The sequence below is a fragment of the Amblyomma americanum genome, chromosome 1 (assembly GCF_052857255.1).
Source record: "Amblyomma americanum isolate KBUSLIRL-KWMA chromosome 1, ASM5285725v1, whole genome shotgun sequence".
Lineage (NCBI taxonomy): Eukaryota > Metazoa > Arthropoda > Arachnida > Ixodida > Ixodidae > Amblyomma > Amblyomma americanum.
The window spans coordinates 399,543,827-399,571,793 of record NC_135497.1 but is presented as its reverse complement, the minus strand read 5'-3'; the positions used below and the strand labels follow the sequence as shown (position 1 = coordinate 399,571,793).

The window sequence follows — 27,967 nt, the reverse complement described above, 5'->3', positions numbered from 1 at the left end:
GCCGTGGCACGCCTGCCCCTTCAGGGCGAGTGTTTTTTTAGGCAGCATTTGGTAGAATAGACCGCTCTCATCGGCGTTGTAGACGTCGCTGGGGGCATACTTTCCCAGAATGTCGGGCACGTTTTCAGACTGCCAGTCGCCGACTACAGCCATGCTTACGCTGCTCGCTTCACCGCTAAGCACTTTCCCGACGATGCCGTGTCGTTCTTTGAAGCGCGACAGCCAGCCGGGACTTGCCTTGAACTCGTCGCCCAGCAAGCACGCGAAAGAGCGAGCTTTTTGTTGGAGCAGGTCTCCACTCACAGGAATACTATTCTTCGCCCGCAAATCCATAAACCAGGTGAAGAGGGCCTCTTCCATTTTGCTTTGAGGAGTGGTCTTCAGCGTTTTTTTTTGCGCGAGAGATTCCCCGACGAAGTGGCGCGGAGGATGTCATCTTTCCCTTTCAATATTGTGGAGAGAGTACTCGCTGGAATGCCATGTGATGCAGCCACGTCACATTTCTTCTGTCCACTTGTCACAGCACGAATTATGTCCGCTTTCTCGTCCAGGGTAAGCCTTTTTCGTTTCTTGCAGGGCTCCATCTGCTAGTCAGGAGGGTTAGCGGCGCGCTTGCTCGCACACACCGCGTCCGCGTTCACGATAGCAAGGCTAGACTGATGGAGGCCTAACAAGCTGAGCTTGACAAAGACGTGCGTTCAAAGGCACGGGGAAATCCGCACAAGAGCGAACACAGAGCACAACACACAAACACACACACACAAAAAACATGGATGGATGGATGGATGGATGGATGGATACGGCTGAACCCTTTACATCGGGCGGTGGCTCAAGCCACCTAGCCACGTCTTGTGAAATTTTACTCCTGTCTTGCTTTTAGCCACCAATCAGATAACCTTCGCTTGGTTACTTCTAACCTCTTAAAATCCACTTTCCCTTCACTATCCCTAAACCCCAATGCCTTGGGTAAGTCAGCCCCGCTGCCTTCCACTGTAGGGTGAAGCCCTATCTATGAAATGTGGCACGAAACTTTTTTACTGCTGGCGCCATCTCGTGAGCTCGACTCAAAATTAAAACTCGTTTTGCGCCGCGCAGTTTGAAAAAAGCGACGGGATGAAGATGCTCCGCGCTGTTACTGCTGACTCGCAATCAATAAATTTTGGGGTGCTGTCTACAAAATAGACCAAAAATTAACACTTTTTCACCTTTATTTCTCGAAAAAAGGTTCGTTAAATCGGGACAGATCACGGAATCGGTTTCGTTATTTCAGGTTAGTCAAAGCATTGAACCCTATGGGCGTCTGAGGGGGGAATTAGGATACCTTCATTAAATCGAGATTTTCGTTAAATCGGGTTTCGTTAAATCGAGTTTTGACTGCACAGCTTATAACAGGCAGTGTCTAGATCCAAAAAACTGTCCACTGTAGCTTCGATGCGAAGAGGCTAGGCATAGCAACGCCTAGCGACCGACGCACTACCAGCATGTCGGTGCACGGCACAACATGGCAAGAACTGCGCAACTAGTGTAGGTGCAATGTATTCTTGCTTCTAGGTTACAGAAAAGCTTATCTACTGCCATTTTTTTAATAAAATTAACCATACATCGAACTACTCCGTGATCTCCTTCGCGTTCGATGTATTGGGGTTCAGTGTAGTTGAATGGCATCTAAATTTCGGAAATTTAAGCGATGTTTTTCACGCGTTACCAATTCCAGCATAACAATAGAAGCAAAAAAAGAAGAGATTGCACTCTAAAAATGCTACCCCACTGCCAACATAACTGCATTGGCCTGCTCCTGCTAGTGCAGACATCGTACACACACAAGTCAAAACTGTGGCAATGTGAAGAGAACCCAGCGACCCGACGGCGCTAGTGAACGTGCCCACTCACGGAGAAACTGTCATGCATGTCAGACTTGGACTCAAGCCTCCATGCTGATGCACATTTAAATGAACCTTTTAATATATCTGAGATGGCATGACTGACATTTGCTCGTCGAACTTCACGTCGCCCAGTGCAGCCGCAGTGGTTATGGTGCTCGGCTGCTGACCTGAATGAAGTGGGTTCAATCCCGGCCACGGCAGTTGAATTTCGATGGAGGCAAACTTCTAGAGGCCCATGTACTGTGCAATGTCAGTGCACGTTAAAGAACCCCAGGTGGTCGAAATTTCCGGAGCCCTTCACTACGGCGTCTCTGATAGCCTGAGTCGCTTTGGGACGTTAAACTCCCATAAACTAAACTAAACTCATATTGCACAGCGTTGCCATCCACTCTCAATGTGCTGCTTTGCACAACATGGTGTAATTTCACTTCAGTTTTCGCTTCCAATGAACTTGGGTGCAAAAATATGCACAAATATGAAAATAGCACAACGGACACACCCACCCCACCCATGCCTGTCCCTTCCTCATTCTTTGAGCCATGAGAAGCTTTTGGAGGCCAGAGTGAAGAAAGAGGTCGCAGCTCTTCTTTTGAATTGCTACTCATGTAATTTTTCCAGTTTGTGACTTAAAGCACCTCAGAATTCTGATGCATGTGTTAGAGCTCCATCACTACATAGTGACCAAGGGTGTGTAAATATTGATTTGAGTACCTGTTCAGTACGAAAAAATAATTAAGAAAATGGTACACGCAAATGTTTTTGCCCTTAGTTTTTTTTTCTCCAAAATAACGTACGGTTTTTACAACTCAAATAAACAAAACTAGAGTGAGCAACATATAAAAAACCATGAGATTTACACACAAATGTATACTGCTTGATTTGAGATGATAACAGCATCCAACCTGTAAAGTGGTCATGAAAAATGAAATCTACAAAATAACATGATTGGTAACTAAAGGTAACATGATGGCTGGTAATGCCTGATCTCATTAATTTGGAGTTCAAGGGACTGGAAGAAATGCTCAGATTATCCGAAAATCGATTTATAAAATGCTCAAAAAAATCTGCAAAAATGTGGTGGAGCCTTATGACAAAGCTCCATCACCAAAACCTTGAAAGCCCATGAAGAGTGCACAGTTTCAGCATGCTATAACAATGTGGACGTAGTAAGCAAGGGGAATGCACATTGGCATTATTGTCGAAAGGGTGGGACTGCTTCTAAAATGGAAAAAGAAATGACCAGCCATGCGCCAGTCAGCTTCCGAAAGTGGCGCAGCGCTGGGTTCTGACGACTGGTGAATGTACAGGCCAACAACTGCCGTCGCCGCTGGCAAGCGGCCCACATAAAAGGTGCACGGGTTACAGTGCGCAATGCAATAGGCGGGATTTTTATGTGATTGCTTGCACTGCTGTGACACCTTGAGTCGCATCATCGGGAGCCTTATGCAAAATTTCGCAAGTGGGCTTTCCCGCATATGATAGTAAACTAAAATGACATGGCGGAGCTCACGCTGGGAGAGAGTTATGAAGGCAACAGGATGAATGCCATGGGTGCGCGTGTTATGTACCACATTATGCAATGTCAAAAAAAAAAAAATGCCTGCTTTCTTGCGATTGATCAAAGCAGGTGGTCGGCTATCTTGTTCTCATCAGGTGTCATATGTGCCAAGGCATGCACAGGCATTTCCACGAGGGGGCGATGTTCATGGCGACGCCTCTTCTGGGTAGCAGGGTACAATAGGGGGCCCACTTACCCATTTGCCCACGCCTATGCATATGTGGGAAAGCCCACTTGCAGAATTTTGCATGAGGTTAAGCCTAGCAGCATCCAAATGGATCGGTCGATGCGATAATGACAAGGAAAGCAAGCAGGACCTCTGAAATGTTTTCCTGGCACTTTAAACTAGATAAGCAGATAATTTTCCCAGATATATGTAGGTTTACCCACGACCGAATTTGAGACTGGGGAGCGCTAGATTCTAGACAAGGGGACAACACCACATAGGAACACCACGAGACACGAGCGCAATTTATGAAAGTTGGCTCTTTGCTGAATGCACTATTTATTAGCTCTAGCCTTCATCGAGAGGAGCTTGGAACATGATGTGTTTACCTACCTTGAGGGAGTAGGTCTGTGCAAATTCCTTCCATGTAGCCTCTGTTGGCGTCGGAAAATATGTGTCCAACTTCTCCAGCACAAACCCAGGTGGCAGAGCCTTTTCAGCGTACACAATGATCTCCTGAAAAAGGTACAAAGGTTGATATATAATTCACAATGTATGCAAGTCAGCCAGATATACTTCAGAGCATGCCACACTACTGACAGCTACACTACTGACAATGTATGATTACAGTTGGCAGTTTTTTTCTTTAGTGTGCTTGAACAGTTGAGCCCTTTCCAATTCTCTCCCCAACAGTTTGCAATGGAAAGCTGTTCTTTTAGCTGAGGCACCATTTCAGAGGCTAGAACAAGTAATTTGCTCACTGCAAAGTCATTGCTACTTGTGCAGAGAAGTGTGTGGCAAGTGGCAATAGGCAGTTGATATTTATTTACTGTCATGTGGTGGTGACAGAGCTGTGAGCAATGGATGTGTAGACTGTTTGTTTACGTTTTTGAGAATTTAAAGCCCCAAAGCGACTCAGGATATGAGGGATGCAGTAGTGAAGCGCTCCGGAAATTTAGACCACCTGGGGTTCTTTCATGTGCACTGACATCGCACAGTACACGAGCCTCTAGCATTTCGTCTCCATTGAAATGCAACCGCCGCAGTTGGAATCGAACCCACGTCTTTCGGGCCAGCAGCCAAGCGCCATAACCACTCAGCCACCACGGCGGCGGATGTGTAGACAGAAGGGACGCTGAAAACGAATCCTTTATTGGGCTGACTTGAACCCACAAAGAAATGAACAACTCAGAGGCAGCTATAGCAACAAATGCGCTCGGTGCTCATTGAAGAACAGAATCACTGCTGCTCTCGGTCGCGCTCAATTTAAAGCAGGCAAGGAACTTTCAAGACAAGGTCCGAATAGCATCTATGATTATTTCGTACAACCTAGAAGCAGTTGCCTGTGGTTGCAATCATTCAAGCTAAATCATGTCTCAACTTGCGTCGGAACCATAGTGATAAAGCTGCATACCAGCGGCTTTGAGCATAAACAAACAATACAAAGCTTTGTGCCAGTATTCACGCTATCTCTCTGATTTTGCCGAAACCTAGATACCTATATCTTTGAAAAGTAACCTAAACATTCAGACTAACTTCACACTGAGTTAGTCCTTTATAAGGTTTATCCTGGCAAAAATGGGGTATGCCTACATTGACAGGGGAGCTGTGCCGAATACACATCCCAAATTTGCATGTCAGCTAACAATTATGAATACTCGCACGTTCTTTAGCAATCATGAATGAATGAAAGCATTCATGACACAGTATTCAAGAATTCACAATGAAACATGCTTTCTGCAAGCACTTTCCCAACAATACACACACGCATACACCAAAATTTGTAGACCAATTTGTCCATGCCATTTCCTGCAGATTGGCTTTATTTTCTTTGCTGACTTAAATTTGGATGAATGAATGAATAAATGAATGAATGAAGTTGTTTATCCATTGCTCTCTTCATACTATGATGTTTTACTACAAAAAGCAATGACAGGCAGGGAACACTTGAATAATGCTTTGAATACAGTAGAACCTCAATGATACGATCATGGCTGATACGAATTTTGGGATTACATGAAGCCATGGTTGCACCCTTGAGCTCTAAAGGTGCATTCGCACCTGAGAGTCACACCCATTGAGTGACCAGTTTTCGCTGATTCGTAACGCTCCTACCCCATTTTCCTAGTGCTCCCGAACTGTAAAGAATCTACTGAAATTAGTCGCGCGACGTCCACAACTCCCAAATGCAAATGTAGCCTCAGCGTTGCCAGCTCATCTGCCGCGGGATGCACCACAACGAGTGAGCGGCGGTGCATGGCCCTCACATCGCTGAGGTCGTCAGTGAGCAGTGGCACGCGGCTGTAAATAAACCTCATCAGCACTAAACTAAAATGCATGAATGCATTTCCTGTGCTTCTGCAAACAAATTTTGCTCATTTTGGATGATATGAATATTTTCTGGGACCCCTAGTGATTCGTATCATCAAGATGCTACTGTAATTAATTTTACAGTTAACCAGCCTGCAAGCAAAATGAACTTCAGTTTGCTTCTTGTTCTTTCTATCTTGTGGGACATTTTTACCCTTTTGACAATCTGCTTTCGTTGAGGCTGCAAAATGGATGCCTGTCACAAAATTTCAACGAAAAGTTGAACTGTTCAATATTGCAGCATGCCACCACCCTGCAAACGTTTTATCCCCTGACCCTTCTGCATTTTTCTAGTGCAGGCCGAGGCAGAAATTGGCTGTAGTGCATCGTGCAAGAAGGAACTTGATCACTTGGCGACAGAACAATGACCTTTCTCATGACATACTAATTAACATAGCAAGAGAACAGGACATGTGACCAGCATGTTCCACTTCTCAGACAGCATAAAAGAAAGCCACACAAACATGTCCAGTTCTCCACCTAACGCTACTTTTGCAAGGAATGCAGAAGACATGGGGAAAATTGTTACTTTGACAAACTAAACAGTTCTACCTATGAACATTACTTACGGCTGTTTGACAGCTCAACGCAGTGCACAACATGCAGTAGACAATACAGGGCAGTTGTGGTTATCAGTGTCAATGATCACAAAGACCAATGGCTAGCACACAAGCAGGCCATTCATTAAAAAAAAGAAAAGAAAAAAGCAAAATCACGTCAGAAAAATCTACTGCATAACATCAACTCAAATTCTGAACAGCAATAACTTGCCACACGGGCAAGGTGCCACATAAGGAATCGGGTGCAGAAAGCAAGTTCACACATTTGGCGTCATCTTAAAGCACGGTGAACTAGATTGAAACTCTATTGAATGTTTCCAAATAACGAACATTAAAAGTATTTCAATTTAACATATTTCACAATAGCAATTATTTGAATTGAACAAACACCTGAGGTAGACCCAACCATGTTTTTATAATCTTTAACATTTCGTACTTCACACCACTGCCATGGCACTTCAAGCTGCTTTTCAAGCAGTCTAAGTTGCAGCACGATTTTGCTGACACTTCTACTAAAATCACACACAACCCAAGAACAGAGTAGCTTTCCCCGTCAAAGGAACCCTTCCAGCCAATGGCATCGCCCGATTCTCATGACCCTGCTAGTGTGACAATGCAGGCAGCGGACTATCCCCTTTCATCTGCCACTCCCTGCATTGTCACACTAGCAGGGTCATGAGAATCAGCTGACGCGGTTCAATTATGTGTAGATTTTTTCCCCCTCTTTTGCATTCCTTTGTTGGTGGCCATTTTGCACTGGTGACAGCTTTCAGTGGATGACACTGCATCCACTGTCAAGAAACAGCATAAGTGTGAAACAAGTGCTTGTCTACATCAGGCAAAGTTCAAATCCAAGAGTCATGCTGCACAGGAATATCGCACTGCTACATCAAGGCTGCCACCGATACTGAAGCCAAAAGGTAAAAAAACAAAAACATTTCAGATTCTTTGTAAAAAAATAAGCCATATGTATGAGCCAGCAGCCTGCGATGCAATTTGTACATATTTCTGTACACGACTAAATAAAAATATTTTATCAGATTTGCCGTTTCGTGCACATATGCTCTGCATTTTTGTGCTATATTATAGAGTGAATGATCAGTTTAATATACTTTCAGCTAAGCTAACCTTTTGGAGAACGCTTGGAGTTCACTCATGCAAGAGTCTACCGTACTTGCCTGATGCCACCACACCCTGAAAAAGTTGCGAAAATGTGTGCAGCCACCTCACAAATGTATTACCATTTAGAAGTAAATTTCAAGGTCAGTCCAGATAATCAGCCAACTGCACTGATGTCTCAGAGTGTGGCCGCTCATGCACCTGTGTGTGTGGCCATCATTTAAAAAATTTGAATGATATAGGAATTGTGTAAGTGAATACTGTAGAGCATGAGATGGACAACTATCAAAAAGCTAACTTCCAGATCTAGCACAGACTTAGCAAGGAAGCTAGTAAAGCACCCAGCAGTTTCATGCTCCAATACCCTGGTCAAGCGCACAAGTAGAGCATGCTTATGGGGAGTGTCACTTGCTATAAGTGCACTATGACAAAGGCAAACGGTGCAAGTGTAGTGCCACCTGCCAAAGATTGCACCCTGGCTAGAATGACTTCACTGGCCGTGTGTGTAGCCTCCCCAGCAGCGACTTCAAAGCCACAAAATGTAGGGGTATCCATTCTTTTGTTGACAGCGCTTAAAAAACACGGACAGGAGACATAGAAGGCGACGTCACAGGCGCTGAACTTCAACTTTATTCAAGAACATCAAAACACTGCATATATACCCAAAACACAGGCGCCGACAAGTGGCGAAAATTTTATGCAGTCGTGGCAACAGAAATGATATGACAAGGGCTAAAAACCAAAGAATTGAACAGGGCACGATAAAACCAGAACAAGATGAGACAAAAAAATATCTTTTACCAAGTCTTTTAAAAAAGAAAAACCTCCGACACGTGAAATAGTGGTGCGGTTTGACTAAAGGAATTTGCAAGAAGGGGTCCGATAAGATTGAACCAAAACATACACACCAACAAAGATCAAATGCGGTGAAAAATGAGAAAGGTGTAGTGGCAAGAAAAAAAAACAAGCAATGAAAACACAGTAGTGATCGGGTACGCAAACGAAAATTTAACTAACAGATGAAGCCAACAATTAACGCAACTAAACACAGAAGCTGAAGTGTGCTAGATAACTAAAAGGATAAAAACAGGGATGAGCAAGAAAGGTGAAGCCAACAGAAAACACGGCTAAAGGTATAAGATGAGATGCAATAAAACCGAGAGAGAACGATAAAATATCAAAAAATGAAGTTCTACAAAAAGTAAGTATAAAAGCAAGAAAAAGATAGTAATAGAATGGATAAAAGGAAGATTGGCAAAAAAAGCAAAGAATGCAACTCCTTTGTTTTTTTTACTATCTTTTTCTTGCTTTTAGACTTACTTTTTGTAGAACTTCATTTTTTGATATTTTATCGTTCTCTCTCGGTTTTATTGCATCTCATCTTATACCTTTAGCCAAGTTTTCTGTTGGCTTCACCTTTCTTGCTCATCCCTGTTTCTTTTTTTATCCTTTTAGTTATCTCGCACACTTCATCTTCTGTGTTTAGCTGCGTTAATTGTTGGATTCATCTGTTTGTTAAATTTTCATTTGCGTACCCGATCACTATTGTGTTTTCATTGTTTTTTTTCTTGCCACTACGCCTTTCTCATTTTTCACCACGTTTGATCTTTGTTGGTGTGTATGTTTTGGTTCAATGTTATCGGACCCCTTCTTGCAAATTCCTTTAGTCAAACCGCCCCACTATTTCACGTGTCGGAGGTTTTTCTTTTTTAAATGACTTGGTAAAAGATATTTTTTTGTCTCATCTTGTTCTGGTTTTATCCTGCCCTGTTCAATTCTTTAGTTTTTAGCCCTTGTCATTTTACCCCTACTTGTCATATCATTTCTGTTGCCACGAGTGCATAAAATTTTTGCCGCTTGTCGGCGCCTGTGTTTTGGGTATATATGCAGTGTTTCGGTGTTCCTGAATAAAGTTGAAGTTCAGCGCCTGTGACGTCGTCTTCTATGTCTTCTGTCCATGTTTTTGAAGCGCTGTCAACAAAAGAATGGATCACCACCAACTAGCCCGACAACTTGTCCTATTGTAGGGGTATGCGAGCATTTGATAATTTCGAACATTCAGTCAAATTGTAAGGTATTCAATATTTGATTTGATCTTAATGTTTAGTATTAAAAATACTGAAAAATTCATCTCGAGCGAATGTTTCTGGATTGCTTGCATTGTGCAGCATTGTTTCAGCATACCTCCACTGAAATGGCACCCTCAGCAAGCACACAGACATAGCCCCAACTCCATGGACACTTTCTAAGCATACACACTGTGTACCTGTGCGCCTCCGCATATGCTAGAGTCGGTCTGCACATGCGCGTGGCAGCAGATGCAAGCCGGTGCAAGCACGGCACCCAGATCTGTACCTACCGAAGTCTGCACCCGCGCTTCCGCGGGACGAGTCCAAGCTGACTGCAGCTGCCGGAGTGGCTCTTCTCTGCGCGACATGCACTAATCAAGTACGACGGTGTGCATGCGAAGGGGGTGCTAGCACGAGACACGTGGAGATGGGTGCCCCTTTCTGACAAAGGTGGCGCTGGACGCACGGTGCGTACGCCTAGCGAGTGTCTATGGAGTCACTGCTGAAAAGAAACAGCTGCACAACGACGAAATCCTAATTGACAGCAGCAGTTGGAGGCCCCAAATATAGGTCTCAAACTGCACAAATATATCGACACCGCATGCAGGTCGAGTCCTGCTATTTCTAATGACAATTTTTGCAGAAAGTTGACACAGCTTCATAGAGTTGTTTGACAAAGCTTCAATGCACTCTCCCTTTTTTCATGTAATGGCCTTGTACGTTAGAAAAAAAAACAACATGATTTTGAAAATGTTTATTGTGCCATTCAACCTTTTTGGTGTGCCAGAAGTATCTGAAATATTTGCTTCGAAATTACTTGAAGATAATTACCATTCACTTCAAAACCAAAAAACCACTATTCACTCACCCTTAACAAACTCATTTATAACAAAGCACCCGTTTACTTTATCTTTTGTAACACTGTTTTTAAGAAGATTTCTCTGTTACCTAACAAAACCATAAAACAAAGGAACGAGATCAATGCAACTCCTCTACATGCTGCCATGCATTCTGGATAGGCTAGGAACTCTGCTTTTATTTTATTTTTTTATTATTTAAGTTTTTTTTTTTTTGTGTTACCATCTAAAAAATAAATTTACAGAAGTTTCTGCTTTCTCGTCAACTTTTTAAAAAATTCTGCCATTGCCTATCGCTGTTTTTGTTGCTTCAAGTACGTTGCCAAAGTGCACCTTCCGTAACTGCATTTAACTTGTGTGTTTGACAGGGGCAAAACTTGTTGAAAACTACCAGGTTTCAGCTAGCTGGTGGTAGCTCAGCAAGATGAAGAGAACAAGCAAGCATGCATGCACACATGCACCCACGCAGAAGAGCACAATCCAAGGATAAAACACATACCAAAAGCCGGGCACGCAAGATGAGGGGAACAAGGACCTTCTCTGAGGTGAACTTTTCCCTTGAGTACATGTCCTGGAAAACGTCCACAAGCACTTTGAGCACCGCAGGGTCCCAGGAGGAGATGGTCTTGTAAGAGGAGGTCAGGTAGCCGTTGAAGATGTGCACCAGGTACATGAGGCAGATGTATGGTGAGCTTAGATTGTACACAATGGTCTGCTTGTTACCCCGCCCCCGGAGTGCTGCATGGAAATAAATCACCAGGAAAGTGCTTTGAAATATGCCAGATAGACAAGGAAAGCATCTGAGTGGCCAGAAGAATAAAAAAAAAACAGAGCACCTGCGACGCATACCTCATATAGCACTCCAAAAATGTGCTCTAGACTGCAGAGGTGACGCTTGCAAGTGCCCATTATGCTCATACTGAAATGCATACACGAACACCTTTTGGATGTCTAGGTGACACCTATCGGTAACGAGTTACAAGGCGAGTTGCATGGATGCCCCACCATCAGTACAATTAGATTCTCGTTCATGCACAATTAATGCCAGTAGCATTCTCAGCATACAGCCAATTGAAACCAGTGAAAGAAAGAACTGCACGTCCTTTCATACAGGATTTTCGATCCCACTGACAATGTTGTTGATGTTTCCCGTTTTTGGTCCATTTGGCTCTTTAAACAAACACAGCAAACTATGGCAGTCAAATATAATGCTGTGCCATTGCACACCGCAGAATTTCCCTTTTTGAAAAGATCAAAAGACTTCCCCAAGGGGCATTACAAGTTTCAAATGAACCAACTAGCGAAAAAGGTTCAGTTCCTGAGCAATAAATCAGTTTCTTATTCCACATCTTTTTCCAAGTAGTGTTTAAATTGATCGTAGTTACAGTGTGGTTACTGTGCAATGATTTTACGAGGTTACGACAGCACCACCCGAACCTCATCCAAATTGCAATGCACAATTACCAAAGTTATAAATATACAATTACGTTCGCGAAATAGTACTGACATTACAAAATGCGCTCCACAACAACGGGCTAGCTCCTCGCTAACGAGTGTTCGTATTCTCGACTGTGCAACAAGAAAAAAAAAGGGGGAGGGGGGGGCTACTTTCATTATATACAGAACGGAGTCTGGAGCGCATACTGGCATGGGTAGCTCGAGAACACAGATATCACACCAACACCAGTGACGCGATGGTTTCTCACAGTGCGAGCACATTTTACATGAACGCGACGCGAAGCACCAAAGCAACGCTACAGTCATAGTGAAGTAGTGCCTCCTGAAAAGTAATAATCGCTAACGAACTGTTATTTGGCGGACTTCAAGCATGCGTGACAGCGAGAAACACGACCATGAATGTCATACCGCGTTCCCCGCCACAACGCAGCTGCCAGCACAATCAGTGCTTCAAGTCCACACATCACCTGACGGACAGGCAGCCCGTAAAGAACTCGACTGCGTGTTACCTTTTACGGCACTGCCCATCTGGTACTTGAGGGCATGCTCGAGAACGAAGATCTCAACCGGTCTCATTGTCAATGCACCGAATCTGGCGTTGCACTCTTCAGTTAGGATGACAGGCTGCTAGTAAAATGAATGGCAGGATATGAATTGATGCAAGTGGTCGTAAATAGGATACAGTAACAGTTATTATCAAACACGAAAAAAAGCACGACAGATAAAAAAAAACGCTCAGAATCGGGTGCACACTACAAACAGAAAACGTTTGCAAGAGGCGGCAACGCAAACGACGTGGCTTTGGATACGACTGCTGCGCTGGTACCGGCTCAGCTTTGGCTTCGCGTAAGGATGGCCCAGGCTTATTTCGACGGCAGTGACTGCTACAACCAGGTCGAAATAACGCGAGCGTTATTTCAACCCATGATGTCGCATCTGGTTTGAAGAAAAGACGTCACGTCCGCCAATTTTTTTTGCTGTTTGAGCCATGTTTGAGCCGAGCCGAGCATTGCTTTCAGGCCGGTCGGCGGGTCGGGCGAGCGGTCGTGTTGCACGTGAGTAATTTGTTCTTTCTATCTTTTGGCATGCACATACTGAGCAATTGCCTATTATCTGACACTCGGCATTCCGTTGTCAACTTCCTTGCGCCCGAATATTTTGTGTTAGCAGATAACCCAGGACTAGCACGGAGCCCGCTTGCCCGCCAGTGGACCCAAAGGCCCGGAGGCAAAGACTCATCTGTTTTATCGTAAGTTCTGCTCAAAAGCTCTGTGCAGGTCTACGGAAAAGAGCAAGCGCTGAGCGTGTTTTTATATCTTTTGTCAGCCCAGCCCAACGTAACTCATGGTAACGCATAATTACCAGCTTTTGCGTGCTCCCGAAAAAAGGCGGGAAACTTTTGACAACAGTCTAGTTGAACCACTAATAAAGCCGGTCGTGAGTTGAACTAACCGTTTGTGCGATGAGTTTTGTACGCGGTCCGATTTTTTGTGGCCCCGTGGCTGGGAAAGTCTGTTGAGTGTTCACTTAATTGCACTTTACAATTGTGTGCTCTTGTTGCAATTCGCTTTCTAAAACAGGTGCAAAAATTGTGGCGAGATAAGCGATTACGCTTTGGTGTCTGCAGAGGGAAACATGTTCTTCTTTTAAATTCATATTTATTTCAGACGACATCACTTGAAAAACTTGCAGGCAGTTTTCTGGTATGCACGGGCCTTCCCGATTCCTGCTTCGAGTCCGGCGTTCACTTGCTGGCGCAGAGGCTGAACAAATGGGACGTTAAAATACTGAGGCAGCAAAGGCTTTAAGGCGCCACAAGGTGAGCCCTCCACCTTCTGTGATGATTTTAAAATGAGTGCTGTGCCACCTGCACCGAACATCTGTTTTACGTGGGGAAGGTGTTTGGACTTAGGTGGCCAACTATCATGGAGGCAACTGGAAAAGCATGCTTCCTTTTAATGCCCCTAATCTTAAGACCTTTTTACAGCTGATGTTGTAAAGAGGCCTTAAAGAGATGAACACTGTGGACAATGTGCATGATGTCTTTTGACTGTTTGGAAGCTTGTGAGGTGCATAAAGCTCACAAGGCACTGTTGTAGTGTGTGACAGGTCATTGTGGTGATATTAGAAAAAGACATAGTACAGCACAATGGGACAGAGAAAAGGAGCACACAGGATAAGTGCTCGTCCTGTGTGCTCCTTTTCTTTGTCCCGTTGTGCTGCGCTATGTCTTCTGATATGCTATACCAACAAGCCCAAACTACTACTTTGTTAAGATTGTGGTCATGATAGGTTTCTTTGATTTGGCTGCACTCTCTGCACTAGTTCTGTGAAGTTCCACGGTGGTGCCGGTAGCATGCAGTGTCAGTTCAGATGGTTCAAATGCAGCTTGGCACTGTCCGCTTCCAAAACAAATGGTCGAGTGCAGGCCCGATTGATAGCCTTGCTGTTGTCACGAAATTGCAGCCAACTGCATGCTGCCGACGCCAACGACCACCAAAATCCTGAAACACTTGGAAGAATTTTCAAGCAGCAAATCGCAAAGAAGTCTTACCATGAACCTGCTCTAGGAAATCGTCGTTTCACAGAAAAAAAAAAAATGTTGCATGTATACACACAGGCTACTTACGAATTAGCGCTGAAATGCTGCCCATGCAACTGGACTTGACCACTTAGGTTTTCATTTTGACGCCTCAAACAGTCACTCAATTCTTCCATGTGTAGGTCGAAGAAGCAGAGAAGGTATGGCACGTGTTATTTAATGAAATGATGACAGTTATTTGCTGAAAGGTTATGGTTTATGGGGGTTTAATGTCCTAAAGCAACTCAGGCTATGAGGGACGCTGTAGTGAAGGGCTCCGGAAATTTTGACCACCTGGTGTTCTTTAAGGGAGCTGCTGACCTGAAGGACATGGGTTCGATCCCGGCCGTGGGGGTCGAATTTTGATGGAGGTAAAATTCTAGAGGCCCGTGTACTGTGCGATGTCAGTGCACGTTAAAGAACCCCAGGTGGTCGAAATTTCCAGAGCCCTTCACTACAGTATTCCTCATAGCCTTAGTCGCTCTGGGACATTAAACCCCCATAAACCAAACCAATCTTTTTTGTAATGAGGTGTAAGGCATTATTATACACGGATTACACGTGGTATGCTCCTACGGCTGCTAAATAATTTATAACTCAATTTCTTTCTCGTGCTGTTTCAGTTTCAGCAGCTGAACGATGACTGTGACCTTAAAGAGAGATTGTAGGTCATGTGAGGCGTGAAAAACTGCAATATAATTGGTGCTTCTACATTTGTTGTCATTCCTACTCTAGAGGAAGGCTGGCTTCAGCAGTGCAGTAAATAAAAACGATAAAGCAGCAATTATATCGCAGTTTTTCTATGCCTCTAATGACCTAAAACCTCTCCTTGTCGTCACAGCTCTCATTCGGCTGTTTAAACCGAAACAGCATGACAGAAAAATTCGATTATGAATTATTTAGCGGTCGTAGGCGAATACCAAATCGTGATTCATGTATTGTAGTGTCTTCATTATAAAGAAGAAAATATGCCACCAATATTAGGTCTCTATGCTCCATTAACATGCACTGACATCGCACAGTACACGGGCCCCTAGAATTTTGTCTCCATCTAGAGGCCTGTGTACTGTGATGTCAGTGCATGATAAAGAACCCCAGGTGGTCGAAATTTCCAGAGCCCTTCATTATGGCATCCCTCATAGCTTGAGTCACTTTGTGACGTTTAAACCCCCATCGACATTTCAACAAAGAACTGTCATCATTTCATTAAATAACTAGTGCCATATCTTCTTCAGTTCTTCAACCTACACATGGGCATTGCCATACTGCTGCACCGCAGCTGCGGTGCAGCAATTCGGCTTTCATTTCATTCATTTCTGCCAGCCTAGAACTCGTGCCGCACTAGTGCAGAAAGTGCAGCCGAAGGAAAGAGACCTTATGATTATGTGGCTACTTCCGTTGCATTGGGTGGGCAACAGTTTTTTGTCCTAGCCATTACATAGAAAGAAGAAAAAAAAAGGAAACGTGGGAACATTCACTATTAAGACAACAGCTTTCACCTGCAGACCCCAAATGAACAAAGCCTGCCTGTATACTGAACAAAGTAACTAGGCTGTCACGTATCTAGCAAGTTATAATTTTGAAGGTGGGCCTCCTGCTGTGAAACTGGCAACGTTTGTGCCCCTAGAGACAAGCAGTGGCGAGAGGCGAGAAGTCGCAGACGAATGTAGGTAGGACAGGTAGCTGAACGAGGAAGTAGTTCCTGTAATTGAAGAATACAAAGAAACACAAGGACGTGACATGTTTATGTTCTTCCTTCTATGTTTGTCATTTTGTTTTCACAAGTTAACAGTAGATGTTCGTTGTAGTTTCACTTTTTGAGGAAAATGGGGATGGGGTTGTTCATCTTGAGACATGTACGTAGCCCAAAAGAGAGCACAGGAGTGGTTCACACATTAGTGTTTGCGTTTTGTTCCTACTGTTCTATGTGCTTGCACCCCTTGTCCCCAAATGAGGCATTGACATAATCTTACGTGGTGCTATGCTGGTAAAGGATGTCTGCTGCATGTATATGGGTGTGTGGCATTCAGTTTCAAGCACCGACACACGGCTTCTAGTGCAGTAGGAATTATGGGAACAAAAAAAATCTCAAGGATGTGGATGAATAGTTTAGCTCTTCTACACGATAGCAAGGCGGGCGAGTTGGTGATACATATTTAAAAAATTAACAGCGCGGAAAACGGGGATTTTCTACCCTTGAAGTCCCCGTTTTCCGCGCTTTTATGTTTTTGAACTCTTCAGTTTGCCTTTTCTGAAAAAATTCTGTGACAGGAGGTTCTAATACATGTCAGCCCACCCCTCATGTAATACTCCCTTGTGGGCCTTTGAGGTACAAATAAATAAAAAAAAGTAGTGCCCTTTCAAACAGTATAATTTGCAACTTTGGTGCAAGATTTTCAGTGGCCCCTTTAGGGAGTGTTTGTCCAGTGCATGTAGCGATTGCTTAATGTCACTTGGTCCCAAGAACCAGACAGTTAACCAATTGCCCTTGTGCCTCTTGATGAGAAAATCTGAGAGGTAAAAATGACAATTTACCATAGCTGTGAACAGTAATGAGCTGGATGTATTGCCGAAGAGAATCGAGGTCATCTACTTGACAGTGGTAAGAATTTTGGGTTGGTTAGAGCATAGATGGCTTAACATCATCTTCCGTATCATAATAGATGTGGCATTGTTGGTGTGTGTAATTAAAAATTTGTTTCGATGTGAGCTGTCAGCTCGGGCATGACGAAGTTGTAAGCTCGACCAGAAGTACCTGTGCTGTTTGAGCTCAGGGCAAGAGCTTTGAGCGAGGCCACTGCACTACGTCCTTGTTGTACATTTGGCTTTCATGGTGCTCCAACTTCCTCCTTCCCCCACCTCTGTTAGGAATGTCGCCATGGGGCCGAGCGAAAGTGGTAGGGTGTAATTAGAGCAGTGGCATGGCTATAAGGTCCATCCAAATAGTACTGCGTAAGACTTGTTTGCTGGATTGGCCCCGCAGTCAGAACTGAGGTGAGTTATGAGTGGGCCACTGTGGAGAAAGATAGTAGAGCAGCGGAAAACATGCCACGAATGGTGGAGAGCTATAGTTTGGAGGCAACCTTTGTTGCCTTTTTTGCCATTGTGGTCAAAGCTATCTGTGAGACCATCAAGGGCACCACCTGTTCTGAATGCATCGCATAGCAATAGATCAGGGCTTCAATTTTATAGTTGGATCATGGGCTTTACTGCAGGAGGTGTATGAATTGGTTCAGATTTCACATTGAGGCGCATCAAATTCAGCAACGTTAGTACTCACAGGTACAGTAAAACCTCGTTAAGGCATACCTCGCGGCACTGTGGAAAAACTGTGCAAAGCGGCAATATTGTCACGAAGACGACGAAGCTGGCAGTGATGCGGGAACGGAAAAGTCACGTTATAGGCGAGCGGCCATTAAAACCATCTCACTGCCATCATTCATCTCCGCTTATTATTCGGCTGGTCGCCACTTAACATTTGGTGTGAGATGCGGGGTATCATCCCCATCCTGGTCCTGGATCTTCGGAGTCTTCTGCCTGCCGTTATTGTCGGCCATGTGCACCTGGTTTGCCCCGCTGTTCCCCAGCCCGTCGAACCTGAATCGACCTCGCCGCTCACCGCAGTCCCGTCCCCCGCCCTGACCACAAGACACGTTGACATGACAACGCTGCCGCGACCCGAGACGCCGCCCACACGTGAGGACACAACCCCCCTGCCCATGCCATTCGGTGCATTCAAGGGCTTCGTCCGTTGGCTACTGGTGACCTGTGTCCCAAGCGCTTCGTCGACTAGGATTCACTCACACGTATCTTTCATCGTGGCAGCCAGCACTTCCCCCCATGCCATTTGTGTTGTACCGTCCTCCTCTGAACCCATCTCCACTGAGCCGTCTCTCCGTCGGTGTGTTCTTCTATTCACTACCGGGATGATCGCTCGGCAGCCCCGGGTAGTGTCACTGAAACGACGAAGCTGGCAGCGGCGCGGGAACAGAAAGGTCGCGCTATAGGCGAGGGGCCATTAGAATGATCTCACTGCCATCGTTCATCGTCACTTATAATTCGGCTGGTCGCCACGTAACAATATGCCCAAACTGAAAGCAGCCTGAGTATATCCGTTGACCTGGTAAAAGATGATACCTGAGGCATTTCAAAGAATGTGCAGGCGAAACCTTTTAATCACATAGCAGCCTCGAAGGTATGTAAGCCAGGTCTCGTGTCCCAGCTGCTCTATTAGGCCGTATTTGAGTGAACAAGCAAGTGTCTAGCACGCATGCAGTTTTTTCCAACAGTACAAGTTTAGCTGTCTTCAGCTTCCACGTAGGCGTTACTTTCATTGGATGGTGTTTTGCCAGTGATGGAAGCAACAGTGTCAATACCAAACTGTGCTGAAGAAGTCTTGGACTGCATTGTCTAATCCATCACCAATCATGCAGAAAAAAAATGAGTCTCCGCAATGCGTCCTCTGCAACAAAATACCTCCTGTAAACAGGACGTATTTAGAAATACCTGCTCTATTCCGAGGCCTGGATTGGGAAAAGTGGGGATAAGAGTTAATGGAGAATATTTTAGTAATCTGCAATTCTCAGGTGATATCGCTAAGTCGCTCAGCAGATGAACCACAAAGCAAGATCAGTAAGCAGAATGGTGGGTCGAAAGAATTAGAGGAGTATAGACACCTAACTTTTGGGTGCGTGTTTTTTGTTTGTAACGATGTGTAAGGCGTTATACATGAATTACCACCTGGTATTCTCCTATAACCACTAAATAATTTATAATAGCATTTCTTTCTCGTGCTGTTTCGGTCTCAGTTTCAACAGCCGAATGAGGACTGTGACTCCAACGTGTACTTACAGGTCACGTGAGTCATGAAAAAACTGCAATATAATCGCTGCTTCCACATTAGTTGGCATTCCGGCTCTTGAGGAAGGCTGGCTTCAGCAGTGCAGTAAATCATAACGATGAAGCAGCGATTATATGGGCGTTTTTCGATGCCTCACGTGACACAAAAGCACTCTTTGACATAACAGCAATTGTTCGGCTGTTGAAACTGAAACAGCGTGACAGAAAAAATTCAATTATAAATTATTTAGCGGTCATGGGCAAATATCACATGGTGATTCATGCGTAGTAGTATTTTCTGCATCGTTGTAGAGAAGAAAACATGCCACCAAAATTATGTGTCTATATTCCTTGAGCACGCAGAAAACCAAATGGAAAATGCCCTTGGCCATTCCCTCCAATGCAAATGCTGTGTGGTGTATAATATTGTTACGTGGTGGCTGTCTAAAGAGTGAGTTGCGATGAACGATGGCAGAGGTATAATTTAATGGCCGTTGGTCTAGCGCGAGTGCTCTGTAACGCACCACAGCCAGCTTCGTCGTCTTTGTCACAATATTCCATTTTCTCATGAACATTGTCACTAATAGGAAGCTGGGTGGTGTGTCATTGTTTGCGTAAGAACTTAAGGACACTGAGAAGTTCCCTAGGCAGCCGCTGACCACACACCATACTTGGCAAAATTACTTTTGAAAAGTAATTAAATTCTATTACTAATTACTTTCCTATAAATCACAGAAGTAATTACATTACAAATTACTGGTCTCAAAGTAGTTACATTACAATTAGCTGCCTTAAGTAATGAAAATTACATAGTTTCGATGCTAAAATGTTGTGCATTGGCCATAGTTTGTGCAAAATTTCTAGAGTTTTTTGTTTTTGTTTGCACCGCCACTGAGCTTGAAAAGGGGCGTCAGAAATTTTTCCCCTTTTTAGTCAATTTGAACTGCAGCTTTACTGATGTAGATGAGGTCTTTGTCATATCATTCTTCAATCAGAAGTACATTGTTCAATGTGTAATATGGTCCCACCATCCTGATTTTGAAGAATTTGTCATCCGCGTAAACAGCGGGAGTGCAGTGACTGCTTATTCACGCATCATCCCAGAAGTGCACAGGCGCGCGAGAAGCTGCCAATTCTGCTGTTCAATTGATTTGTTCTGGAGGCAAGTTGGTGGAAATACATTGCATGTCGCCGGGACGCTGTTGCCTATCTTGCCCTTGAGTTAGAAATACGGCCTCAGGTGAGGCCACAAAAACCCGACAACTCGTGGCCAACTTTCTTTTGACTTTTTGTCGGTGTCAAAGTACTCAAAGACGTCAAAGTACTTGCTCAAGCACTCGCAGTGCGTCTGCGTGAAGGTGCCATATGGCATGCCTTGGTCATCGAGCTCTCCTGATGGCCATGCAGTGCGTTTGCGTGTGAGACCTTATGCAGTGCAGGGAGATGTGTAGCAGTCCTGTGACTGATATGCAGACTCTTCACAAAGGCAGTGCTGACGCCTGCGCGCACCTCTCGTCCGCGTGCTTCCCTGGGGTGCTGGCTATTAATACTTGCACGCTTTTAAGGCACAAGCCTTAAGTGGCACATTAACATCGATACCCGGCGTTGTTGTCGATGACCAGGAAAAGTGGTCCATAACCCCCAATGACATCGTCAGCAAAGAGAAAAATTTCTTCCAAGGGTGCAGAGAATTGAACCCAGGGCCTTCAAATTACGAGGTGATCACACAACCCATCGGCCACAAAACCGCGTTGTTTCTTGACAAGTAATGATTCATTTAATGTATGTGTTGCCCTATGACTATATGCTAATGAGTAGGTGTGTCACTAGAAAGGAAGGAAACAATATAAATTAAAAAGTGAATGTTTTTCGCCTTCAAAGCATGGAAGTAGTCTCTAGTGCCCTCCGTAATTATTCTTGCTTTGGGAGTCGCCGCGGTGGCTCATTGGTTATATGGTGCTCGGCTGCTGACCCGAAAGACTCTGGTTTGATCCCGGCCGCAGCAGCCTCATTTCGGTGGCGGTGAAATGCTATAGGCCCGTGTACTGTGCGATGTCAGTGCGCGTAAAGAACCCCAGGTGGTCAAAATTCCCGGAGCCCTTCACTATGGCGTCCCTCATAGCCAGAGTCGATTGGTTTGGGACGTTAAACCCCCATAAACTGCATCTTTGCTTTGTATATGCTCATCTCCACAAACGCGAGGCCAAAGCATGGCAGATACGGGGAGAAGCATGGACTCGGTATGCAGCAAAAGTAATATCGCTAGTAATAATTACTTTTCCGTGAAATTACTGCTTGAAAGCTCATTACATTACTAAATTACCAGGCCACAAAAGTAATGAATCACATAAATTACCGAGAAAAGTAATTTAATTACTGTAAATATATTACAGTAATTTATTTGCTGGCTAATCTGCCACACACTGATTTCAAGGTGATTGCACACTGCTTTTCAATGAATGCGAAATCCTGACATGATAGCTTTTGCAAATGGTACGAAACAACGCCTTTTGCATATTTAAGGCAAAGGTTTGTGCCACCTTCCCTTTTATTTTTTGTCTCCCCCCCCCCCCCCCCCTTCCCCCTTCATATGTTTTTTTTTTTTTTGATGTTATGAATGCAATGTTTTAGCAATAAGCTTGAATTAGCCCCTATGAAAGATTTTTTTGCTGGTCTGCACGTGACTGTCTGGGAAAGCAACCGCGAATCAATAAATCAATTATCAGACCACACAATTCTTTAACAGTACCGCGCGAGTATCGACCAAACTGCTTGTCAGCGCCTTATCACGGCGCGCAGCTGAGAAGCCAGCGAGAATAACCACATGCACACAAGTTTGCTGACACAACGATTGTCGTCTATCGACAAACTTGTGCGCACGCGGTTATTCTCGCTGGCTTCGCCGCTCCGCGCCATGATAAGGCGCTGACAAGCAATTTGAAACTTGCCATATAGTTGTGATATCACATCGCAAGACACGACCGAACAACAGAGCAACAGAGAAAAGCATAGCCGGCAGTCGAGTCACATGCATCAGCCAAACAAACAGCGGTGTTGGCTCTTCTATCAGCTGCCGATCCTCCCTGAAAGCGCTGCTGGCCGTTCCGAGTGGCGATGCCGCTGGTGCCACCACGATTGTAACAGCGGCCCGACACCACCATGAATGCCCAGTGCACAATAGATTCAAAAAGCCTTCCGAACAAACATGCGGAATAGCCGAATGCTACTGGGTAGAGCCCGCGTGCATGATGGTGGTCTAGCGCAGCACGGTGCGTAAAATATGCGAGTAAAAAATTTTTTTTTGTAAACCCGAGTGATAATTTAAGGGTGCGCAAATTATGCATGTAAATACGGTACTAGTTGGTTCTGTACAGGTTGCCACACTCCTCATTAAGTTTGGTCTGGTGCATATCAATAGACACAGCTACGTTCAAAAGTATTTTCTGTGGAATAAGCCGTAGTCATAGGAATGTGCAGAATTTATGCGCTTTCAGTATACTGATGCGAGGTGCCACGCCACCCCAATGTGGCATTAAAATCGATCTGTAAATCTTGCTCTCAGGCCTCGTCAATCTTGTAGGCTATTGCAGAAACAAACAAACAGAGGCTAGTTTCTCTGCGGTTCGAGCTGTGATGATGAGGTCATAAAAAGCTGTTACTTTTTGTGGAAATGCTTGGTGCTTGTCCTGTGGCATTGCTGCTATCGAAAGGGGTGCCAGAGTGTGCCTTCATTGGAAAGGCAGTAAAAGGCAGTGCTTCTCAGTGATGAGCAAACCAACCTTTGTCAGCCCTCTTGTTCAAGGGTTCCTTCTCGAAAGCCTGAAATATTGTTTTGCAGTACAATGAACAGTGTATGGAGTCCCTGAAAGCATGCATAGTGTTCCGTTTAGAAATTTTCCAGAATTTTCTCAGAGTTTTGTTTCTTTTGTGAAAGCAAATGTAATGTCAGCACATATGGCCACCACTCTTATGAACCATTAAAAGAAAGCAAAAACTTCTGAGAAACTTCTGAGCATAATTTTAACAAACTTCCAAATCTAATGTTGAATTCCAATGGCAGATCCTGATCAAGTTTTTCTGCTCTGTTGGGAGCAATCGTATTCCAATGGCAAAATGGGAGTGCGAGTTGTCTGTTCCAATGACAGATCGGGATCAGACGTCGATCCCGGATCGCTCCGTGGAGCAGCGATATTTGCTCCGCCGAAATCGGCAGATTTGACCGGAACCCCGCGCGACGTTTTAGTTTCCCGCGTCTGCTTCCGGTCATGACCGGCTGCATCCGTTCTGTCGCATACGCGAACTTCCTGTCGTCGCTACGCGGTGATCCGGGCAGCGTACAGGCAGTATTTTTGACTTTTTTAAAATTGAATTCTCCCAAGTGTAATTATTTTTCGTTTTATTCGCGTCCACACAAGTTAAAACAAATAATTTTCTTAACAGGATGTCAATTCCATCGCGGTCAATTCTTTGTGACCGCTTTTTAGACCAAAATCGTTGACTTGTTTGAACCTCCCGCGCTTTCTGACGTCAGACGTCGCGAACTCTCTAAGCCTAGCAGCTCTGTAAATAAGGAAGCAATCTGAAAACTTGGCGCGTTTCATCACTAGAATTTTGTGGTGCGGGCATCATCACACAAAGCGAAAGCTTCATGCGCCTTTTGTTTGCCGTGAACGCGAGAGACAGAGTGGCGGCAAGGACGAATCGCTGGTGAAGCGAGAGGCCGCGCTTCGAAGGGCGCCGCCATGTTTCCTGAACTTGGAGCTATTCTTGCGCTGAAGTGCCCCCGCGGGAGCACATGCATTCCATTGGCAAAATGGGAGGGAGTGATCTCCGCCTGAACTACGCGCTCCATTTGTGATCCGGCGGAGCACTCTCGATCTGCCATTGGAATTCAACATAAGAGTCCGGATCAGTCAGGCACTTTTCGTCCAGTGAGAAGGAAAACAGCTGCTGAAATTTCAGCACAGATCCCTAGTTGAAATGTGCCAGCATCTGTGGGTCCGTTTCGGCCAGGGATTCCAGTGTGGTGAAACCCATACACAAGAGTTAAGTGGGCCATGTCCCGTTAAGAATGCTGCATCTGGGGCAGCATTCCACAGCTGGAGGTGTCACAAGAAAGTGTGGAAGAGGTCGTCTTGTTAATGCTCTCACTCTTGTTGTAGCTTAAGCTGCTATTCATTGATTTTTTTGTCATTAATGTTTCTCAACAATGCCACATCACGTCATATGCCTTTTCAGTGTCTGAACTGTGACAAGAGCATCTCCACTGCAGCCATGGCCTCATGCTTGAGTGCTCGCCTCGGCTACGGGAGGTCGTGGGTACGATTCCCGCGGCCTCCGGTCCACCAGCCAATTAATCCAATGGGAACAGGCGGTCCCCCGGCCTAGTGCTCGGCTCTCCAGGGCTGCACTGCGTGGGAAGGATAGCCTGCGCCTCAAAATTCCCGTCAAATGCGGGCACAAAAACGTCTCCACGTGGTTAAAACCCGCAGTCCAAAACTCTCGCCTTGTGCCAGTTACAAAACTCACAACGTTCACTTCTCTAGCCTCAAGATAGATGTGACATAAGCACTCTCCGCTCACAAACCCCCTTCGAGCAAAGTGTGGCGGTATTTGATTGCTACCGTTGTGGCTGGCTCACACGCATCAGCAGGTGTGCATGACGGGTTAAAAAAAAGATGGGCTTTTACCGCACGAGGTGGATTTAGGGTTGCTTGACGGCGGAACTTATCTCTGATCCATCAAGGCAACGGTTTGGTCGAAGACCCTTCTCCCAAGCATCTCGCCCTAGATAAGCCGAGCACCATGGCGGGGAAATCTTAAAACCGGTGGGTACCTGGCGGCACTGGGAATTGAACACAGTACCTCCCGAATGTGAGGCGGATGCTCTGCCACAAGGTCGCGCTTCGGTGCTATGATCTTCGCCAAAAGGCCGAGAAATGAAAAGCCGAAAGATTGTCATTCGGCAGCTTACAAAGTCGAGCTGTCATGTTTTTTTCCTGAACACAGGTATGGCTCAGGCTAATTGTACCATTCTACATGATTTTCCCTCATTCATTGAGACGCTCAGTAAGCTTTAGGATGCGATAAATTATGAAGAGGAATGAAATATTTGAAATGTTTCTTTTCATCACTGCATTTTGTGGAAACATGTTTGTATTGTAATTTCAAATGTTTTATAATTTGAACTACTCGAAAATAAAGCATATCGCAGTACTGGCCGGCATTTCGGAAGGCCCTGATATGCACACCATGTGTACGAGAGCAGACGATGCAGCGGTCCCTGTGTAGAACCCACATGACCAGGGTTGCTGCTCTTCCTCGGGAGTAACGTCGTAATGCACCCCGACACTCAGAAACCGAAATCGCTCAGTATAAATAATGCGGTAATATTTAATGTTCATATTTAAATTGCGGAGCACGTATCACGCACCGGGTGGGAGTGTGCAATGCTTGAAACTAAGAACACTCCAACCAAAATTTGATGTCTCTGCTCCTTTAAGGTTTTGGGTTTAGCATATGGAGCTTGTGAGCTCCTGTGTGCCAGCGTCAGAAGCCTTTCAGAAACCCTTTCATTGTTTGTCTTGACTGTTTTTATTCATTCTTGGTCTCTGCCTTGTACACACTTCTTTTTGTGTGTGGTTTCTCTGGCACATCTTGAACAATGTTCCTTTTATTCTTTTTTTTTAAGGATCTTTCTAATGTCCCTATGCAAAACCACTACAGGAGTGCGTGGGCTCCTGCTGTAGCCTGTTGGGAGATCTTATCTTTTTCCCTCATATGCATTCCATTTTTTGTGTATTTGTTTGTGGGTTTCTCTTAGTGGTTTATTAGTTGCATTTTATTGTTCTGAGCTTGCATACTTCTTTTTTCATGGCATCCAACCCTGTGTATGACTGACACTAGTGGAGGGACTGCAGCAGCCGACCTTGCATGGCGCGGCAATCTCTGGTCCAAGGCACCTATTCCCCGTTCCAGGCTATTGGCTCAAGGTTGTGCCCACAAGTCTGCACCTTGGCCTACAGGCAGAGTCGCATTAGGCCCATGTCGGCCAGGACTTCCTTGCCAAATAAAGTGTTCCTACCGACACGCCTTGTCAGTAATTGATGAAGCGTATGAATAAATGAGTAACAACTTCGTTGGCCGTATAGAAAAACCGTGTTACAAAGCAGTTTTTTTTAAGGCCATACCCAGCCACCACATTGTTTCCTCTGAGCAACCTACTCATCTTTGAGGTAAGTGCTTGCCGTGTGTCGCATCACAGTCTGAAGTGCTGCTGCAGAACCGCATATTGCCTTCCTGTTTATGCCATTGCAGCAGGAAATGCTTCACAAAGCTAATGAAAAAAAAATTTCGCCAACATACTGCTTTGAGGCAACTGCTAAACGGGTGCCGAAGCCCACTGAACATTGTAATTGAGGCCCTTTGAATTGAATGTTTTTTGTAGGTATTTTACAAAGGCAAGAGAACAGTCCTAGCAGTTTTGGGTGCACAAACTGGGTAATATCAGGCTTGAACTGCTAACAAGAGGCCCTAAATATTCGCTAAATTTGATTTATTGTCTTCCTGTTGTAACCTATCTTTCCTCAAGAAGAACGGTGGCTGAGTGAATTCGCATCACCTGTTAATATTTTTTTCTTTTCTCGTCTGCTGAGGGCCATTATTGCCAGAGGGGTATGTAAGGTGTGTACTGTAGACAGACAGGGAAATCGCTTAATTCAAACCGGCGGTATTTACAAACTGGCACTTTGCACCCGTCAAAATCGCATATTTCAGTGCAACCAAGCTGCCGGTAATATAAGCATACGCAACGGCCGTACAGCTTACCTGTCCTGATCGATGAAGCATGGCAATGCAGCGTGCTGCATACGGCCATTGTGGAGAACCACTCGTCTACTACCCCTGTCACACGGTGCTTTCGAAGTGCAGTTTCTCCAGCTGCGCTCCTGTTTCTGCCACGACGTGGGACCAGTTTATCTTAGCGTATGCGGGGCCTATCGAGTGGAAGCTATGAGCGGTCGCGTAAGAATGAAAAGACCCGTACCAACCCCTCTGGTTGGGCTCTCTCTATTCCGAACTCTGCGTAAAGAACTATTTTTCGGTCCCCTTACCCTTTGTTTCTAATCAGCATAGTTTGAACAAATTTCCGGTCGCTTAATAGTTTGAAGTATCGAGGCGCCGAATGCCTGACCATTGGTACGTGGCCACGTACGTGCTTCCCATCCATGGCACGCGCACAATTTGTCCCTAAACGTAATGATCGTTGGATATATTGTCTTCATCTTCAAAAGACGTCGAAAATCTCAAAATTTTATTATAGCGACAAATTTATATAACTGCTCAAAGGGAGCACGGCTACAAAACCACCGCCGCACACACGTGTTCACTCTTGGCGCTCTTAATTCACTTACAATAGTTTGACCGAAACTTTGAGCTATAAAAGTGAGCACAAAACAACGAGAATTCACTGTGTGAGCGTGTGTTTGAGGAAGCATCGCGCATAAAAG

General features: G+C 44.9%; 1 protein-coding gene and 1 long non-coding RNA gene across 2 annotated transcripts in view; one reads left to right on the top strand and one right to left on the bottom strand.

Moving 5' to 3' along the window:
• LOC144115740 (uncharacterized) overlaps positions 1 to 12,894 on the bottom strand; it is a 48,346-nt gene extending 35,452 nt beyond the window's left edge. The window contains exons 1-3 of the mRNA XM_077650231.1: positions 12,550 to 12,894; positions 11,082 to 11,320; positions 4,001 to 4,123 (exon numbers count right to left, since the gene is read on the bottom strand). Coding sequence (XP_077506357.1) covers positions 4,001 to 4,123; positions 11,082 to 11,320; positions 12,550 to 12,616 — 429 coding nt within the window. The 5' untranslated portion in view covers positions 12,617 to 12,894. The remainder of the gene's footprint in view (positions 1 to 4,000; positions 4,124 to 11,081; positions 11,321 to 12,549) is intronic.
• Positions 12,895 to 13,042: 148 nt separating this feature from the next.
• On the top strand, positions 13,043 to 26,808 carry LOC144115739 (uncharacterized). The gene is made up of 4 exons (XR_013311525.1): positions 13,043 to 13,095; positions 13,211 to 13,289; positions 13,708 to 13,859; positions 26,367 to 26,808. It is a non-coding gene; the product is annotated as an uncharacterized LOC144115739 (long non-coding RNA).
• Positions 26,809 to 27,967: the final 1,159 nt, after the last annotated feature.